General features: G+C 42.3%; 1 protein-coding gene across 1 annotated transcript in view; it reads right to left on the bottom strand.

Annotated features, from left to right (window-relative positions):
- The window catches only part of OSBPL10 (oxysterol binding protein like 10), a 361,435-nt gene that overhangs the window by 170,874 nt on the left and 169,588 nt on the right, over window positions 1–20,973 (bottom strand). The window contains exon 4 of the mRNA XM_066584791.1: window positions 6,523–6,714. Within this exon, the coding sequence (XP_066440888.1) occupies window positions 6,523–6,714 (192 nt within the window). The remainder of the gene's footprint in view (window positions 1–6,522; window positions 6,715–20,973) is intronic.

Below are 20,973 nucleotides of genomic sequence, written 5' to 3'. Positions count from 1 at the left end.
TTTAACGAAATATAAAGTCTGCAAAAAAAAAAAATCTATTGTGAACAATTGTTTTTTAATGGTATTACTCATACCCCGCACTAATAAATCAAATAGAACGCTGGTAGAAAAATAGGAGTGTTTAAAGTAAACCTTGGTGAGGTGCTTGGGGACTTCATTGTTTTTGTTCATGATAGTATGGCATAGTTAATAGAGATGTTCTAGAAGAAGTACAATTCATAAATCCGGTTAACTCCTTAGCGCAACAGGATGTACGCATGATGCAGGGTTGATACGACGCAGGCTTAGAAGCACACGCAGCCAGTAACACTAAACCACATGAGCCGCCATCAGAGTTCACACCGATCGTGGCTGTTAATCCTTTAAATGCTGTCAGTTCTGACAGCACCGTTTAAATGGCCCACTTGGAGGACCCGAATGCACGCCCATTACCCCTATGAAGAGATTGCAGAGTGCCATCCGAGTGTCATGGCAGCCAGGAGCCTTCTGAATGCCCTGTGGTGTGCCATGTATTTCTGCCTATTAACACATGATTGTGGCACGTCTTTATATACTGCCTGCAGACATATCTAATACTGTAATACTGAAATATTGTAGTATATGGTATAAGCAATCAAACCACCACAAGTGCTCTTAGAGGGCTTAAAAAAAAAAAGAATGAAATAAGTCTATTATTCAAAGCGGACATACATATACTCAGAGCCTTGCCCGCAAAAATGACTAATAATAAAGTATTTGAGAAAGTCCAATAGCCCATTAACAAATTTATTTGGACTGGGCGTAAAGCCTGCGTGTCTCAGATAATATTCTACTGCTCCTCCAAGAATGAGAGAAACACATCTGAATGACTAATGCGATATATGTAATGCTAGTAGCACTGATATGTGCCAGTTGTGTCGCTGAAATATCTGCAACTGAAAGTCAGTTTTTGCCACAAGGACCTAGATTTCTACAAGCACCATTCAGATGGATAGGACAGCTGCAGACATTTCTGCAACTAATCTGACCCATGAAAATCCCGCAAACCAAACCATCACCACTGATTACAGTAAAGCCATTAGAGGAAAACATCGGTAACGTGCAGTTTTAGCTGCAGTCCTTCAGATAAGGCAGTGGTGCAGCCTCCAGTAACGCAGTCTTAAAAAGATATCTTATTGAATACATAGCATTGCTATAATGCACTTATGGCATATGTTATAGTCACTGACTACTTCAGAAGGGTTGCTGATCCAGGGATTTATACCGATTGCCAGATTGGACTCTGAAAGGATTTTTTTACCCCTAAAATGAGGAAAATTAGCTTCTACCTCATGTTTGGTTTTTTTTGCTTTCCTAGGCTGAACTGGATGGACTTGTGTCTTTTTTTCAGCCTTACATACTATGTTGCTAAGGTGTTGACCAGTTTCCAGAGCGGCAAAAGGGGTATTTTCAAAATGGACATGTGACCCTGTTCCCACCGTTTACTCCCAATATCAGTGACATTAAGTATTCTGGCCATGTGTGCCCTCTCAGATTTTACTACACCCAGAATATAGAATGTCATTGATCATGTGACAAATCCGCTCTCTAAGCAAAGACTTCTCCCGCCCTGACACTGCTCCTAAGCATCTCTTTAACCCCTTAGTGACCAAGCCTGTTTGCGCCTTAGTGACGGAGCCAAATTTTGGAAATCTGACATGCGTCACTTTAATATAGAATGACTCCGTAAGGGCTCAGTCCGATATATGTTAAAAAAGATCGCACTATATAGAACCAATGCTTTCCAATGGCAGCGGTCACGCGTGCGAATTTTACATGCGCATAAAATTCGAATGGACAAAAGATAGAACATATGGGTGGCAATGGGCACGGTCATGTGTTTTTTTTAACGCACGGAGTGCAAACTTTTTTACGCGCAAATACAGGCCGTAAAAACGCCCGTGTGATTGAGCCGTAAAGGTTTTGCACATCCCAGTGATTCTGACATTGTTTTTTCACCACATATTGCACCTCATTTAGGTTGTAAAAATAGACCGATAGAATTTATGCATATTTAATAAAAGCACCAAAATTGGGAACATTTAATTTTTTCACATTTTCAACTGCAATATCTCAGATACGCACATTTGAAAAACTTAACTTTTTTTAACCATTTAGGAGCCGTACAAATTTAACATTGATTATGAACATTTTGTTTTCCTGCACCAAGCCAAGATTACAAAGGCTCGTAGGTGGCAGAATGATAGATACCCCCACAAATGACCCCATTTAAAAAACTACACCCTTAATGTATTCACTGGGGTGTCAGGAGTAGTTTTACCCCACAGTTTTCTTTCAGGAATTAATGCAATTTATAGGAGAAAAAATAAAATTTCATATTTCGGCAAATATGTCATTTTAAAGACAGGTTGTTTTTCTAGAGTGCACATGAAAATGAGGATTTACACCCTAAAATGCACACCCTTGTTTGTCCTGCGTTTAGAAACATATCCATTGTGGCCCTAGTATTATGTCTGTATGCACAACGGGGCCCAAAATGAAAGGAGCCGCCAGTAGTTTTCAGAACAGACATTTTGCTTGAAGGCACTTTAGGCCCCATTGCACACTTGTAGAGCCCTTGAGCGGCCAAAACCATAGAGAACCCCCACAAGTGACCCCATTTTGAAAACTAGACCCCCTGACAAATTAATGTAGAGGTAGACTGCGTATTTTGACTTCACATTATTTGAATGAAGCAAGGCAGAAGGGGAATAAAATACGATTTTCATTTTTTTGCAAATGGTTTCATTTTAAAAACAGGTTTTTTTTTGTACAGTACACATATGAATGAAGACTTGCATCCCAAAATGGATACCCCTGTTTGTCCTGTGTTCAGAGACATACCCATTGAGGCGCTAATCTTATGTCTGTATGCACAAGGGGGCCCAAACCGAAAGGAGCAGCCAGTGGCTTTCAGAACAGTCATTTTGCTAGAAGGTGTTTTAGGCCCCATTGCCCACTTGTAGAACCCTTCAGCATGCAAAACGACAGATAGCCCCCACAAATGACCCTATTTTGAAAACTAGACCCCCTAACGAATTCCTCTAGGGGTGTACTGCGTATTTAGACCCCACAGTTTTTGAATGAATCTAAGCAAAGCAAAAGGAAAACATTACGATTTTCAGTTTTTGGCAATTGTGTCATTTTAAACAGTTTTTTTTTTTTGTACAGCACACATATGAATGAAGACTTCGACCCCAAAATGGATCCTCCTGTTTGTTCAGTGTTCAGAGACATACCCATTGTAGCCCAAATCTGCTCAATAGATACATGGCTAGGCATATAATGGAGGGAACACCCATTGGATTTCAGGGCACAATGGAATAAATTCTAGGCCCCATTGCTCAATTGTGCGGAAAAAAAAATTGAATCCCTAAAAATAATCCTCTCCCCTCCCCCGCACCCTTTTTGGCGTTCCCTAAATCTTCGATAAACGCAATAATGTAAACTGTGTGGTATGTCCGGAGACAGGGGTAATTATGAGGGCCTGGTTAGGATGGGCACATGGGGCAATAAAACTGGGTATCCCTCCTCCTCCCATGCTTTTTAGGGGGCATTTCTTGACCTCAGTGGCAGGGATGGGGAGTAAAAAGTGATGCTCTGTGAGGCATCATTGGCTTGCTGAGGTACGATGTGGATATGATCCGTAAGGGGAGACAAAACTAACTTTAACTATTTATTTTTACTTTTTTTTTTTTTTTTTTTTTAACTTTACATGATCACTGTTATCCAATGGATAACAGTGATCACGTGATCGGGAACCGATACAGCGGTCCCCGGTCATGTGATCGGGAACCGATACAGCGGTCCCCGGTCATGTGATCGGGAACCGATACAGCGGTCCCCGGTCATGTGATCGGGAACCGATACAGCGGTCCCCGGTCATGTGATCGGGAACCGATACAGCGGTCCCCGGTCATGTGATCGGGAACCGATACAGCGGTCCCCGGTCATGTGATCGGGAACCGATACAGCGGTCCCATCGCCCTGCACTCAGCTATCTTTAACAGCCGGATACAGGCAGATTTTAAATTTGCTGGGCTCTCCGGCCTTCTGTGCATGCGCAACACATCGGCGTATGCGCAGAAGCCCGCAGCAGCTCCAGATCGCCGCAGGACATCACGGAGTACAGGGGTGAGCATTTCCAGCTGCCCCCATGGATCCAAACAATGAGGGCTGCTGAAACTTTAACTTGCTGGGGGTTGGGGGGGGGGTGCTTCTCGTGGACCCCCTAAGTCAGCTTCATGTTGCCAGCTACCTCTGGTAACCGGCAGCATGCAGCTGTCATGTCCACAGCCTACGTGGCTTTAATCCTCAGGAGATGCATGTTTTTATGTCCCTGAGGATTAAAGCCCACTTAGGTAGGACATTCCCTCTTTTCCTTCTGTACCCCCTCAAATTTATAAATAAAGAATTTATATTAAAAAAAGGCAATGGGGCCATCACTAAGGGGTTAAAGGAGTCAGCAGCACCATACACAAATTGTCACTCCTTGGCATAGTTCCACCTTCCTGTATAGTGCATAGCCATGTACAGTACTCAGCAGGGAGCTTCAAGCGGTCCCTGTCCAGCTTCTAGTCTAATCCACCATTTATAGACATTTCAATGGTCTTAGCTTTTTTCACTCTAACAGTACTTATGTGATTAGTAACACACTTTCAATTTTTCACATAATATTCTCTTTTGGAATGTATTTTCACAATTTAGATGGTCTTTTGACCCTTTTTAACAGCACCCTTAATACATATGTGGTGCTCATCTAGACCTTCATAGAATACCCATCAGGTCTCAAAAATGTTTCATTGATTGTAAGAAAAAGATTAGTAAAAAGTGTTCAGTACCAGTATAAAAGCTAAATCTTTGAATATATTACCATTATGAATTTAATTACAAAGATCAAAATACACTCATTGACAAAAAAAAAAGCACCCAGAAAAAATTCTGCAAAACGCAGCTTGCAATTATGTCTCAGTCAGACATGTAAACGATTACAGTTGTCATCTGATTGGACACTGGGTCTTGCCACAAGAGGCCATGAAAGTGCTTCCTGCGTTGCCCTATAAAGGCTCTCAGAGGCTACTTTGAGGGAATGCTGAATGCTATCTATGATGCACTTTGAAAACATTTTGCCCAATTACCAGACAGAGGGGGTGCAGCATTGGAATGAGAGAAGTAGGGTGGTCGTTTCAACAAATTGCCTGTCATCTGGGTTGTTCTGACGAAGCTGTTAGGAGGTGTCGGGAGCAGTGATTCTGTGAGGGCATGCCAACACAACAGACTCAGGATGGCCCAGACAGACCACAAGTAGAAAGGCGCATTTGATTAGCCAACAAGCACAAGCAGATCCAACATTTTTCTTGTCCACGATCCAAAGGTGGCACCTTTATTACAGAATGCCCTGTAGGTGTCCTGCCACTAAAACCCCCAATACTGTTGCCTTCTGTTGTGAACAATAAACCTGGACTGCTATGGACTGGAAACATGTCATAACTGTGTGATAACCATACCATGAATGTTCTAGGTTCTATTTGGGAACAGACAACGGCTGTGTTTGGAAACCTCATGGTGAGCGCATCAATCTTGCCTTTGCTCTGGAGGGACACGCTGCCTCAACTGCTAGTGTGATAATCTGGGAAGCCATTGCATACAAAAGTCTGTCACCCCTGGTAGGGATGAAAGGACATTAATAGCTCAGTAATTTGTGCCAGAAATCTTCTGGCACCATCTTGCATCTCATGGCAGGACCTCCACTAAGTTGCTCCACTTCCTTGGCCTGCCTGATGGTCAGATTTGTTGCCGATCGCGCATTTATGGGACCCGCTGGGATGCCAGCTTTGGCAACCTATAAGAATGCAGGATCTAGGAGCCCAGTTGTAACATCTATGGACATATGCACCGTATGATAACATATAGAGCCTATATATCTCCATGCCAAACCATATCTCATCATGTATCGAGATTAAAGCCTCCTTTGAATTACCGTATACATTTTTCCCGAAATAAGCTTATCCTTTCACTCTAATATTGCAATCACTTTCATATATCATCATTACATTCATAAAGTTTCATTCAATTCCAACTCCTCCCCCTCGGGGCATTATTTTTGGTTTGTCATGAGTGATGTTTTTGATTTTAAGAATTAATTTTTTTGGTGAGACCATTTGATTCCTGCATCGTTAGGTCTTCATTGTATTAGCCAGCTTAGAATGACCTGGATAAGTCAAACATTACCAAATTAACTATAATACATCATCTAAAATGTGCCCCTAGTCATTATGTGACAATACACTGACCCTGAAGATGTAGGGGCCAATTTATAATACGATCTAAAAGAAAAATGGCCTTTGCTACCCATACCAACCAATCACAGCACAGTTTTCAAGTTTACTTGAAAAATGAAGGCTGATCTTTGATTGGTTGCTATGGAAAACAAAGACTGGGTTTGTTTTAGACAGTTTTAAAAATATATGTCTCTTCGTTCTTAAAAACATAGCATTTTCTGACCTCTTTAACTTCATGCAGATGGGCAGGATTCTGGATCTTGGATCTTCGGGCGGCTGCGGGGGACTTGTGATGAGTGATGGAAACGACACTCGGGCCACTGTGTGTCAGGTGCCTTTGGCTCCCAGGGGATGAGGAATTGGTAGTTCCATGGGGAAGCAATGAAAAGCTTCTGGCTCTCTGAGACAATGAGCTCTACAAGAGGAATAGAGCAATGACACATTATTAGGAAGAATCATCTTGAGAGCTTAGATCAATCGCTTTATGTTTTCAGAGCCCCATGATACGCTGGGATTGACATTCCAGATTGATTCTTACACAGGTTTCTTCAGTAATTGTACATATTTTAAAGACGACATATAATATTATGTGACAGTGGGGAACACACATTTTCTCAGCACCAGCACATATATTAATCTTTTAAGAGGAAAATCAGCCCATATCTTCAATGATCCTATTCTCAGAGTGTCAAATTGTGAAGGTTAAAAGTAAAGGAGCAAGAAGAGCAAAAAAGTTTTAGCTGAGAACAGCAAATGCAGAGAACTTTTCCAACATGAAAGTGCAAATTTGATCTTCTATGTTCTTTGGAGAGTACTTGCCTGCTATTTATTTTCCTGAAGCCCCATTCAGATGGCTCTGTAGCATAGGCTTATTTTAGTTTCCATATTGTAGCAGCAAGATCTAAACCCCTCGGAGGTTCAAGTGAACCTTATAGTGACCTAAGTTTGGTTGACTTGAAACATGGAGGTTTGGGTTTTGCAGCTGTAATACAGATGCTAAAATTGTAGCTGTGTTACAGCCATCTGAATGAAGCCACAACCTTTGGTCCTAGACTCACTTTTAGCTCTGTTCCATTAAAGAGGTTGTGCGTGTTAAAGAGACACCGGTCACTGGGTTCCCATGCATAAAAATAAATCAGCAGTCACTCACCTCTCCCTGCCTGTTCGCCCCCGCCAGCTCCGGTCCCCCCTGTGATATCACTTTGTAAGCTTAGTCCGTTTACAAACAAGCTGCAGCAGTCAATGACAGCAATCAATGATTATGGCTGAGTGCTGCCATTGGGTATCAAACTACTAATGCACTTGTCCGTTAGTATGTATGTATGTATGTATGTATGTATGTATGTATGTATGTATTTCTCATGCTCCTGATGACGTCACAGCTCTACCCCCCAGTGGCTGAAGGACCTGCGGTCAGGTCACTGCTGTAGGAGGCGGCATTGTGCACTTTGGTAAAAGAGATCTGGAGGGCTGAAGGACCTGCGGTGATGTTACTGATATGGGAGGAGCCATTGTGCAGTTTGGTAGAAAGTACTGTATACTGGATAAGCCGCCAGCAGCCACAATGACCTGTGATGATGTCACAGTCACGTGATCACCTGTGTGGGTGGAGTCAGGGATCCTACGACCAAAGGCTGATCATTGCATTCAGGAGTCTGCAGACCTGGTGATGTCTGGATATCAGCATGTATGTGCCACAGCTGTGTGTGCATGACTCAGGATGCATGTAGCAGAGCTGTGTATGTAATGTGCTGTGTGTAGAACTGTGTTTGTAATGTGTGGGAATCAGGATGGATGTAGTAAAGCTGTGTGCGTAACGTGCTGTGTGTCATGTGTGGGGTCAGGATGAATGTGGTAGAGCTGTGTGTGTAATGTGCTATGTGTGGGGTCAGGATGGATGTAGTAGAGCTGTGTGTGTAATGTGCTGTGTGTGCAAAATGTGTGGGTTCAGGATGAATGTGGTACAGCGGTGTGTAATGTGCTATGTGTGCGGCCAGGATGGATGTGGTAGAGCTGTGTGTGCAATGTGCTATGTGCGTAATTTGTGGTGTCAGAATGGATGTATTAGGGATGTGTGTGCAATGTGTGGGTTCAGGATGGATGTAGTAGAGCTGTGTGTGTAATGTGTGGGATCAGGATGGATGTGGTAGAGCTGTGTGTGTAACATGATATGTGTGTAATGTGTGGGAATCAGTATGCATGTAGCAGAGCTGTGTATGTAATGTGCTGTGTGTGTAGAGCGGTGTTTGTAAGATCTAGGAATTAAGCTGCATATAGTAGAGCTGTGTGTGTAGTGTGGGGGAATCAAGATGGATGTAGTAGAGCTGTGTGTGTAATGTACTGTGTATAATGTGTGGAGTCAGGATGGATGTAGTAGAGCTGTGTGTGTAATGTGTGGGGTCAGGATGGATGTGGTAGAGCTGTGTGTGTAACGTGATGTGTGTAATATGTGGGAATCAAGATGCATGTAGCAGAGCTGTGTGTAACGTGTTGGAATCGGGATGCATGCAGCAGAGCTGTGTGTAATATGTGGGGTCAGGATAGATGTGGTAGAGGTGTGTGTAATGTGTGGGATCAGGATGGATGTGGTAGAGCTGTGTGTGTAACATAATATGTGTGTAATGTGTGGGAATCAGTATGCATGTAGCAGAACTGTGTATGTAATGTGCTGTGTGTGTAGAGCGGTGTTTGTAAGATCTAGGAATTAAGCTGCATATAGTAGAGCTGTGTGTGTAGTGTAGGGGAATCAAGATGGATGTAGTAGAGCTGTGTGTGTAATGTACTGTGTATAATGTGTGGGGTCAGGATGGATGTAGTAGAGCTGTGTGTGTAATGTGTGGGGTCAGGATGGATGTGTAGAGCTGTGTGTGTAACGTGATGTGTGTAATATGTGGGAATCAAGATGCATGTAGCAGAGCTGTGTGTAATGTGTTGGAATCGGGATGCATGCAGCAGAGCTGTGTGTAATATGTGGGGTCTGGATAGATGTGGTAGAGGTATGTGTAACGTGTGGGGTCAGAATGAATGTTACAGAGCTGTGTGTGTAATGTGTGAGATCAGGATGGATGTGGTAGAGCTGTGTGTGTAGTGTTGTGTTTGTAATGTCTGGGAATAAAGATGCATATAGTAGAGCTGTGTGTGTAGTGTGGGGGAATCAAGATGGATGTAGTAGAGCTGTGTGTGTAATGTGCTGTGTGTGTCATGTGTTGGATCAGGATGGATATAGCAGAGTTTTGTGTGTAATGTGTGGGAATCAGGATGCATGTAGCAGAGCTGTGTGAGTAATGTGCTATGTGTGTAATATGTAAAGTCAGGATGGATATGGAAGAGCTGTGTGTGTAATGCGTGGGGTCAGGATGGATGTAGTAGAGCTGTGTGTGTAATGTGTGGGGTCAGGATGGATGTGGTAGAGTTGTGGGTGTAACATGATGTGTGTAATGTGTGGGAATCAGGATGCATGTAGCAGATCTGTGTGTGTAGTGTGGGGAATCAAGATGGATGTAGTAGAGCTGTGTGTGTAATGTACTGTGTATAATGTGTGAGGTCAGGATGGATGTAGTAGAGCTGTGTGTGTAATGTGTGGGGTCAGGATGGATGTGGTAGAGCTGTGTGTGTAACATGATGTGTGTAATATGTGGTAATCAAGATGCATGTAGCAGAGCTGTGTGTAATGTGTTGGAATCGGGATGCATGCAGCAGAGCTGTGTGTAATATGTGGGGTCAGGATAGATGTGGTAGAGCTGTGTGTGTAATGTGTGGGGTCAGAATGAATGTTACAGAGCTGTGTGTAATGTGTTATGTGTGTAATGTGTGGGAATCAGAATGCATGTAGCAGAGCTGTGTGTGTAATGTGCTGTTTGTAATATGTGGGGTCAGGATGGATGTGGTAGAGCTGTGTGTGTAATGTACTGTGTGTAATGTGTGGGGTCATATTATAGAATGGTAGAGTTGAAAGGGACCTCCAGGGTCATCAAGTCCAACCCCCTGCTCAGGGCAAGATTAACTAAATCAACCCAGACAGATGTCTGTCCATCCTTTGTTTGAACACTTACATTAAAGGAGAACTCACCACCTCCCGTGGTAACCTGTTCCACTCATTGATCACCCTCACTATTGTCGGGGGTCCTTCCAAGGGGGACCAGATGCTAATGTTGCCTAGGTCCAAATTGGTATAAGCAATCAACGAGCGCTCGGAGAAGACACGCTGACCAGACAGAGTGTGATCAAAATGGCTTCTAGTTTATTGAAGCAAAAACATCATATTATATAGATCATAGACCACTGCCCAGTCAGGAAGGGCTTGTCTTGTGGTCAGCAAATAATTGCAAGAATACATTCCTTCTTAATGAGCTATTGTAAAGAGAAAAACTTGAAACAGAGCATCTTGTTACTTTACCACAAATGTCCTTGGTACACTAAGTCCGGGGAGAAGGACAGATAAGCAGACCTTGGATGTCTGAGACAAACTATATCCTGACCACCTGGTTCCCGCTTTCACTATCTAAGGCATACATTTATTTTTCTTACTATTTTGGTAGCTTAGAAACAAGATTAACCCCTTACACTATCTAATATCTAATTTGTGTCTCCTCCCTTTCAGTTTCATCCCATTGCTTCTAGTCTTTTCTTGTGCAGATGAGAATAGGGCTGATCCCTCTGCACTGTGACAGCCCTTCAGATATTTGTAGATGGCTATTAGGTCTCCTCTCAGCCTTCTTTTTTGCAAGCTAAGCATTCCCAGATCCTTTAACCGTTCTTCATAAGACATGATTTGCAGACCGCTCACCATCCTGGTAACTCCTCTCTGAACTTGCTCCAGTTTGTCTATGTCTTTTTTAAAGTGCGGTGCCCAGAACTGGACACAGTATTCTAGATGAGGTCTGACTAAGGAAGAGTAGAGGGGGATAATGACCTCACGTGATCTAGACTCTATGCTTCTCTTAATACGTTTAGATTTGTGTTTGCTTTTTTGGCTGCTGCTTCACATTGTTGACTTATGTTCAGTCTATGATCTATTAACCCCTTCCCGCTGCAGGGCGTAAGTTTACGTCCTGGCAGCCTGGTACTTCCCGCAACAGGGCGTAAACTTACGTCCTGGAGATAGCGCGGGATCACATAAGATCCCGCGCTCTCTCGCAGCGGGAGCCGGCTGTCAGTCACAGCCGGCGTCCCGCTGCAACAGCGAGGGGGCATCGGAGATGCATCCCCCGCTGTTAACCCCTTCCCTGCCGCTTTCTAAGTAGATCGCGGCAGGGAAAGAGTTCACAGAGGGAGCGCGGCTCCCTCTGTGTCTCCGGTCGGAACTCGCGATGTCATCGCGAGAGCCCGGCCTGTCACCATGGCAACAGGACGCCAGACACTGGCGTCCTGTATTGCCTGTGCCTATAATCGCTGTACAAGCGATAAGGCATGGCAGAGCAGTAGCTCTGCCATGCCTTATACCAGCAATCATCAGGGCAGTGGTTAAAGTCCCTCAGAGGGACACAAACAGTGTAAAAAAAACAAAGATTAAAAAAAGAATTTAAAAAAATGTTAAAAAAAAAAAGTTAAAAAAACCATTTTTTAATGCTTTTTCTCAGATTAGCATAAAAAAAAGGTAAAAAAAAATAAAACCCCACATATTTGGTATTTTCGCGTCCGTAACGACGCGTACAATAAGTTGCACATGCTTTTGACTGTGCACGGAGAAAAACGCTAAAAACCTGAGGCAAAATGCTAATTTTTAGCATTTTGCCTCACTAAAAACGCAATAAAAGTGATCAAAAAAGCCGTATGCACCCCAAAATGGTACCAATAAAATCTACAGCTCGTCTCGCAAAAATTAAGCCCTCATAGAGTGCCGTACATTAAAAAATAAAAAAGTTACAGGACTTTGAATGCAGCAATTTAGAAAAAAAAAAAAAAATTACCCAGAAAAAGGGTTTTTATTGCAGAAAAGTGGGAAAACCTAAAAAAAATGTAAGAATTTTGGTATCGTTGTAACCGTACCAGTCCGCAGAAAAAATGGAATGTCTCATTTATGCTGCATGAGTACCGCTGTAAAAAAAAAAAAAAAAAAATCTATGGCAGAATTGATGCGTTTTCTCTCCCTGCTATCATTAAAAAAAAAATAAAGTTTTACAATATAGTCTATGTACCCAAGAGTGGCACCGATAAAAACTACAGTTCGCCGCGCAAACAACAAGCCCTCATATGGCCGCGTCGACGGAAAAATAAAAAGGTTATGACTTTTGATAAACGGAGACGAAAATCCGCCAAAAATTGTTGCGTCCTTAAGCCCAAAATAGGCCATGTCATGAAGGGGTTAATATACCCAAGTCTTTTTCACATGTGCTGCTGTTTAGCCCAATTCCTCCCATTCTGTATGTGCTTTCTTCATTTTTCTTGCCCAGATGTAGGACTTTGCATTTCTCCTTGTTAAATACCATTCTGTTAGTCACTGTCCACTGTTCAAGCTTGTCTAGATCTTTTTGAATACTCTCTCTTCCCTAGTGTTAGCTATCCCTCCTAGCTTTGTATCGTCAGCAAATCTAATCAATTCCCCATCAATTCCCTCCTCCAGATCATTTATAAAAATGTTGAACACCACTGGGCCTAGACAGAGCCTTGTGGTACCCCACTTGATACATTCTTGTGAATACATGTGAATCAACTACCAGTTGCCTTGCCAATCCCACATTTGATGATTTTTTTTCAAAAGGAATGGTATGAGGTATGTTGTCAAATGCTTTACTAAGGTCAAGATAAACTATATCCACCACATTTGCCTGATCAACCCAGTCGGTGATACTGTCATAGAAGAGATCAGGATGGATGTAGTAGAGATGTGTGTAGTGTGCTGTGTGTGTAATGTGTGGGGTTAGGATGGATGTAGTAAAGCTGTGTGTGTGATGTGCGGGAATCAGGATGGATGTAGTAGAGCCGAGTGTGATGTGTGGGGATCATAATGGATGTACAATGTAAAAGTGCTGTTTGTGTAATGTGCTGTATGTGTAATTTGTGGGAATCAAGATGGATGTAGTAGAGCTGTGTGTGTAATGTGTTGTGTGTGTAATGTTTGGGAATCAGGATGGATGTAGTAGTCTGTGTCATGTGTGGGGATCATAATGAATGTACCATGTAGCACAGCTGTGTGGCACATTGCACCATCAGAAACACTGGTACTATAATTTCCTAATAATTACTAGTCATAGCATATTTACAGGCTGCTGTGACATCCTGTAAACAGACAGCAAAGACCTGAGCCTGTGGCAGGGGATGAGTGTAGAGCAAAGAGAAGCAAGTAACTGCTTAATCTTATACCATGGGGTACCCTGTGACAGGGGTTTCCTGAACTTCGACAAGCCCTTAAAGTGACACAACAAGTGACTACCACACAACTGTAATGTCCACTTGTGTCTCTTTCATAAACTGGATTGCCATTCCATCCTTGCTTCTCTCCCTCCTAATGCTATACACAGGAGCAGCCCTTATTCAGATTGCCAGCTGTGTAGGAGCAAACTATCTGCAATCTAATCGCAATGCATCTTAACTTCTTCACCTTCTACTGGGAAATGGAGTCAAATGGGGTTGGCGAACCAAGCATTTATTGGTTTCTGTGTTACTTGTAGTGCGATCAAGCTTATCCGATGACCACTTTATGAGGATAATACATCCACTATAAATACTTTATTGTGTTATATTATGAAATTGTGATGCTTGTCCTGCTCATGAGGGTGGGAGAGAGAGGGTGGGAGAGAGAGAGGGTGAGAGATCTCCCTCTCGTTTTCCCCCGGCACCAGAATCTTTGCAGGCGAGCAGGCAGGTACTCGGTAAGGACAATATTCGCTTGAGTATCTGTCCTTACCGAGTACGCTCGCTCATCTCTAAAAAAAAACCCCATCTATCTCATTAGCCTTAAGCCATTATTTTGTGATATAGGAGGTAAAAATAAAATGCCCTGAATATCTTTTAGTAAACAACCACCATGAACGGACACGGCTACATCAGTCCTCAACTGCAAGGAACTTGCAAACAGCAACTCCCACCTCTGCTTTCCAGACTCTTGTGAGTATGACTAAATGAGGGGGGGGGGGTCCAAGTTTCCTACCCTTTTTCCTTCATATTTCAAAATTAATTTGTGTTATCTGTATATAACACAAATACATATGTGGATACATATTCTGCAGCGCTGTACATAACTTGAAATTTCGTTCTGTCCCCACAGGGGCTCAAAATGTAACATTCGCCTACTAGCATGTATTTGGAGTGTAGGAAAAACCCAGAGGAAACCCATACAAACAGGGGAAGAATATTTTCATACACTATTATCCGCAAAATGTATCAAACCCAACATTTATTCACAAAATTAGAAGGGAAAAAAATGTGAATATGATGTTATAGCACCTACAATATTTGGGCTATTATAGTCATTCATTGGGTAAATGTGTTAAAAAATGGAACTGTCACCATGACAATGTCCCTGCAATACTATAAAGGGTGAATAGATGAAGAGAGACATATTCCAATAATTATCATCTCTAAACTCACATACTCCCCTGCAGTAAGCAAGCAAACCACCTGTGCTCTGTAGGCAAATGCATCTAGAAGCCCACCGTACTGATTGTCAATGCTTGGGAGACCAGCGGGTGCATTACAAAGCAGAGCGTGGTGAAGGAGTGAATATGAGCTCAGAGAGAAGAATCCTTGGAATCTTGTCTCCATGCATTATATTAGTTCAGTAGATTAGTGACATCTCTTTTCAAAGAGGGGGGAAAGGGACTTGTTATTTGTATAGCTCCAACTTATTCTGCAAGGCCTTCAGGTAATCCATTTATTACCCCCCACCAAGCTGGGTTCTCATTTTAAATCAACCTCAGAAGGATGGAAGGCTGAGTTAACCTTGAGTCAGCTACCTGAGCCTTCCGGATCGAACCTGCAACCTTCAGGTCGTGAGCGAGAGCTTTACTGCTGCCTTAACACTCTGCGCCACACGAGGCCCCTATATAGATTACAGTGGTCAGTATGTTTATTGACATCAGGACTGTACACTTTTCACAAAGAATACGTGCTCCATAGTAAAGTCATGGTAACACCAATGTTATTAAAGGGGTTGTCCGGCGAAACAAAGTGGGGTTATACACTTCTGTATGGCCATATTAATTCACTTTGTAATGTACATTGTGCATTAATTATGAGCCATACAGAAGTTATAAGAAATTTTTCACTTACCTGCTCCGTTGCTAGCGTCCTCGTTTCCATGGAGCCGCCTAATTTTCAGCGTCTAATGGCCAAATTAGACGCGCTTGCGCAGTCCGGGTCTTCTTCTTTTCTCAATGGGGCTCCGTGTAGCTCCGCCCCGTCACGTGCCGATTCCAGCCAATCAGGAGGCTGGAATCGGCAATGGACCGCACAGAAGCCCTGCGGTCCACCGAGGGAGAAGATCCCGGCGGCCATCTTCAGCAGGTAAGTAAGAAGTCACCGGAGCGTGGGGATTCAGGTAAGCGCTGTCCGGTGTTCTTGTTTAACCCCTGCATCGGGGTTGTCTCGCGCCGAACGGGGGGGCTGTTGAAAAAAAAAAAACCCGTTTCGGCGTGGGATAACCCCTTTAACTTAAACCCACAAAAATCGAGATACGTTAATATGAGAGCAATGACCCCAAGTGAAAGAGGAGGAAGGATACCATACCTAAGGCTCAATTTACACTTGAGTTTTTACAAAGGGATACTTTTTTTTCTACACAACTCTACAATTGGCAAATTGTTATCAGTTTGTATCGGCTTTCAAATCCATCATTCACAGATCTCAAAACTAGACACAAAAAGAAAACGTGTGGGCCTGGTTTTTAAGACCAAAAGTCTAAAATCTAATTATATAAGCACGAACAAAAGTATAAATGTACACCTTAAGATGACTAGATCAAAAACAGAATTTAAACATTTTCATTAATGGGGAAAAAAAAAAATAATAGTAAAATAGAAAGCAATGAGTCGGAAGAAGCGAACAAGGTCATCTGCTAGCATGGGAGCTAATAAATATGGCTCCACACGGCCGATCAATTATGAATGGGAGAAGAAGAAAATTATAAAATGGCTATTAGGCCAATACTAAGAAGAAGGAAGATTGACAGCAAAGGAATGATGAGGATAGGCTAACAAGGCGGACATAATAAGAAATTACCTTTTTAATCACTCCAGGTAATGTAACAGAGGACCATGTTAAAGTCAGAGACAAACAATGCGGTGACTGCAGGCAGTAAGCATCACACAATAACCAATCAGGATAAGGCTTCGTGTATTATGATTGAGCAACTGAACTTATAAAGAGAAATGAAACAAAAGATCATAAAAAGACAATTAAAAGCGTAAGAGAATGTAAAATAGTGCAGCACATCCTGGGGTAAGATCTTCAAAATTACAAAGCTGCCATAATTTGAGACTAAAAGCAAAACAGGCGTCCATTAACGTGTGGAATATTATATGATCTTTGCTAACATGAACACTAAAAAAATTAATGTGAAAAATCAAATCAGTGCCGCGGGCCGTGGGGCAGGATATTATACATCATGCTCACACAAATGTTTTCACTCCATGTACAAAGCATCCACCAGCCCCTATGTAGACGTGAGGGGTATGCAGGTCATTCCTTAACGGAATTGTATCGAAAACCATAATTAACTACGCTTATGAGCTCAGAGGTATTCGACAAAGAAACAGACATTTCTATTATATGGAATCTTACTAGTGACATATGTATGGGATACATTGGCATATGTTGGGGCTTTACATTCAGTGCATACATCAAAAGGTTTCCCAGGTGAATGCACCGAATGTAAAACTCCAATTGCTATCTATCTATCTATCTATATATATACACACACATACACACACACACACACACACCCCTACGCATCTAATTTTTTTTGAGGCTGCAGTCATTAAATTAGCTAATCTATCAAGTTATACAAAACTGCATATAATTCTCTGAAGTTTCCAATAAGACTGCAAAAGAATTTTAATTATATTGGTTAATAGATGTCATTTACCAGCTAATTCAGCTTCGGTTATTACCGATTCCATCAACGTAGAAGAAAATTCTGTTGTAACTGTATTAGAAATTACTCTTGTGGCCATTAGAACAAGACATTACAAAAGTAAGGGTGTCACTCTATATAATATACAACATAGTGACGGGCACAATGGAGAAGAATGTCCCCTGCCCACAGAAAGAAGGCCTAGAGCACATATGCAAGAACAGTCAGGGGTGCGGTTGAGGGGAGTGACATTTGGTATATCATGTGCCGTGTGCCAAGTGTGGGTGCTGGACGAACCAAAGTACGTAGAAACAAACGTAGGGCCGTAAGCTGAATCTTCACCAGACTTGCAGCTAAACTTTCCTTTATCTAAGGCATTGACTGCAAGAAACGTCAAAGCTTTGGAATACTTTGTACAACCTGGAGGCTAGCTACAAAATGACATGCACTCAGGATAGCCTCATAATCGTAGGATAGAACAAATATTGTAAAAGCTGAAATCATGGTCGTCTGCAGAAATTGAGATTTTTTTCCTTCAAAAAACAGTCAATAAGCATTGTTTGCAAAAGTTATTGTTTTGTTTGAAAGCGTAAGAAGTCGAAGACCAACCACTGATTGGGTGCATGGTCTGGAAAATGTACCATTCTTACTCAATCAGTTGGCATTAAATTCATGTAGTAATTAGCACCACAGGAGGTTGGACTGTAGAGAAGTAGTCATCATGAGAGCTGATGAAAATTACGAAGGAACAGGCATGATTTATTCACTAGTTTACCTAAAGTGAACATTAGATTGAAAATGGATTGTTTTCCAATGTTTTATATGTAGGAGATAACTAGCAGCAGAATTATTGGAATCCCCACAATGTATCAACTGGATGACAAGTGACTACACATGTAGCCAGCATAAGCCTTATTCAAAGAGGGATTACCGTAAATAGTAGAAATATATATTTATATAGACACACTTTTATGGTGTGCAGATTAATACAGACAACGCACTGCAGATTTTTGTACTTTCATCAATTTTTTAAAAATACAAGCCTGCTTGCTTTACCAAGATACGATCTCTACCTGTCTTGAATACCGGTGCTGTCAGACGAATTAGAATATATTTGGTGATCTGGAACTACACAAAGTCTCCATTACAACACAGAACTTGACAAAAATTACAATCTGAAATGTTATCAGAAACTCAGTAGTACAGCTCCAATGTCAAATGTTCATAGCGGCGCACAGAAGTCGGGCCATTAAACATAATCTTTAATGCACATTAACATTATTATTATTTTTTTTTTTAAACTACTGTTAGGTTCCTTTTAAAGGTGACGTATTATCACTTTCCAGCATGAGGAACCAAGCCAGCAATAGAGTACTGACCTACGGTTCTTCCAAACACTTTTGTTATGGCTGCCAATAAAAGCATACCTGAAGAATCGGCATTTAAATAAATTCCGCATGCAAATTAGGCAGAATGGTCCAGTGAGGAGGCGTGACCGTCTCTGCTGGCTGGAGGCATTTCTCCTAAACTCGCCCCCTTCTGCTCCTACGAGCAATACGTCATCCACAGATCGCAGCAAATCTCACGCACGCTCCGTGATTTCCCTAACTGGTGCATGCGCAAATGAGTGCGCTGAAATTGTTCACAAGAGGCGCAGATTATCTGCACATGCGCCGGTCAGCAACCTCACAATACGTGCATGAGATTTGCTATGATCTGTGGATGACGTACGGTTCATAGAAGCGCAGAAGGGTATATTTAAAGGGCAAAACCTCAAGCAAGCAGAGAGAGTCTGGTCTGCCAACCGGACCGCTCCGCGTGATTCGCATGTGGCACGGAAATTTTAAAAAAGTGTGGATTCTTCAGTCATGCTTTTATTAGGAGCCATAACAAAATAAGGTTTTGAAACAATTGTAGGTCAGTATTCTATCGTTGGGCTTGGAGTAATATCCTAATTAGTCATGACAGGTTGTCTTTAAGGCATTATTCTCTTAAAGAAATAATAATCACTGCCTTTGAAGGAAGAGACCACAAAGATGATAGCAAATACAGGAGAAAATTTATATATATATATATATATATATATATATATATATATATATAAATAATGTATTTATTTTAATTGCTCTAAGTTCATTATAAAGCCTTCGTTGGCAATTTTGTCAGGTCCAGACACATTGGATTCCATAGTGTGCCAGATCTGGTGAAGCATCTTGGTTTCCATCATGAATGGTAGTCATGATGCTTATTGGAACAGAGTCTTACATGATTAAATCTGGATTTTATGCTTTACATCACAAGAAAAAATCCAGTTCTGATGAGTACAAGTAGACGTTTTAGGCTATAGACCTTTATATCCACTGTAAATTAGCCCATTCCTCAAGCCTGTTGCCTTGCGAGCGGTAATACCAGTGGTATGAATCAGTTCCGTTGTGTGACAAGTGAAGTAAAATAACTTGCTAATAAATAGATTTCAGTGTCGCAGATTGTTGTCTGGGTTGCGGATTAGATATATCAACATGTCGCTGACAGTTCTCCCATTTAGGAAGTCTGCTCTCTGTGACAGCCTCCAGGCAAACCCATTTATTTCAATAGTAAAAAGATCACTGGAAGAAACTACAGAACAAAAAAGTCATAGACATCGTATGTCTTACATCATAAAAAGGTTAAAGGAGTTGTCCGGGGTCAGGAAGCCGCTGTCACCAGGTCCCCAATGTGTTAAAATAGCAAAATCCGTGGTTACTCACCTCACCCTATGCCAGTGGCTCCGGTCTCCCTGTGACATCACTTTACCGGCAGCAGTCAGCCTGAACCAGCCTACAAACAAGCTGCAGCAGGCTAAAGCCGCCTACAAACAAGCTGCAGCAGGCTAAAGCCGCCTACAAACAAGCTGCAGCAGGCTAAAGCCGCCTACAAACAAGCTGCAGCAGGCTAAAGCCGCCTACAAACAAGCTGCAACAGGCTAAAGCCGCCTACAAACAAGCTGCAGCAGGCTAAAGCCGCCTACAAACAAGCTGCAGCAGGCTAAAGCCGCCTACAAACAAGCTGCAGCAGGCTAAAGCCGCCTACAAACAAGCTGCAGCAGGCTAAAGCCGCCTACAAACAAGCTGCAGCAGGCTAAAGCCGCCTACAAACAAGCTGCAGCAGGCTAAAGCCGCCTACAAACAAGCTGCAGCAGGCTAAAGCCGCCTACAAACAAGCTGCAGCAGGCTAAAGCCGCCTACAAACAAGCTGCAGCAGGGTAAATCCAGTGACAGCACTCAGGGATCATGGCTGAGCGCTGTAATTGACTGCTATAGGAGGTTTATGGGATGTTACAATAAACTGTAAAGAAAGGACAGCGGAGACCTGAGGCGGCAGCAGGGGACAAGCTGGTAGAAGAGAAAGGCGAGTTACCGCCGATTTGTTATTTTGGGTTTAAGCTGTTTGTTACATTTTTAAACCTAACATACAAAGGTAAACAGAGGTACAGGTACAATATATATCTTTTAGGACATGGCCTTGAATTCCACGGAAAGAGTTGTACCAAATAGTTCTTATAGTCCGTCTGTGTAACTTTCTAGCTTTTTGAATAGTCCTTCCAATACCACAACAGCATGCATGTAACAACTGAAAAAAAAGGTTAGATTATGGCTCTCAGCCTTTTCTTTGGTAACCGGATGT

The sequence above is a fragment of the Eleutherodactylus coqui genome, chromosome 12, assembly GCF_035609145.1.
Source record: "Eleutherodactylus coqui strain aEleCoq1 chromosome 12, aEleCoq1.hap1, whole genome shotgun sequence".
In the NCBI taxonomy this organism is placed as follows: Eukaryota; Metazoa; Chordata; class Amphibia; order Anura; family Eleutherodactylidae; genus Eleutherodactylus; species Eleutherodactylus coqui.
The sequence above is the reverse complement of the archived record's forward strand: the minus strand, read 5'-3'. Positions and strand labels throughout refer to the sequence as shown.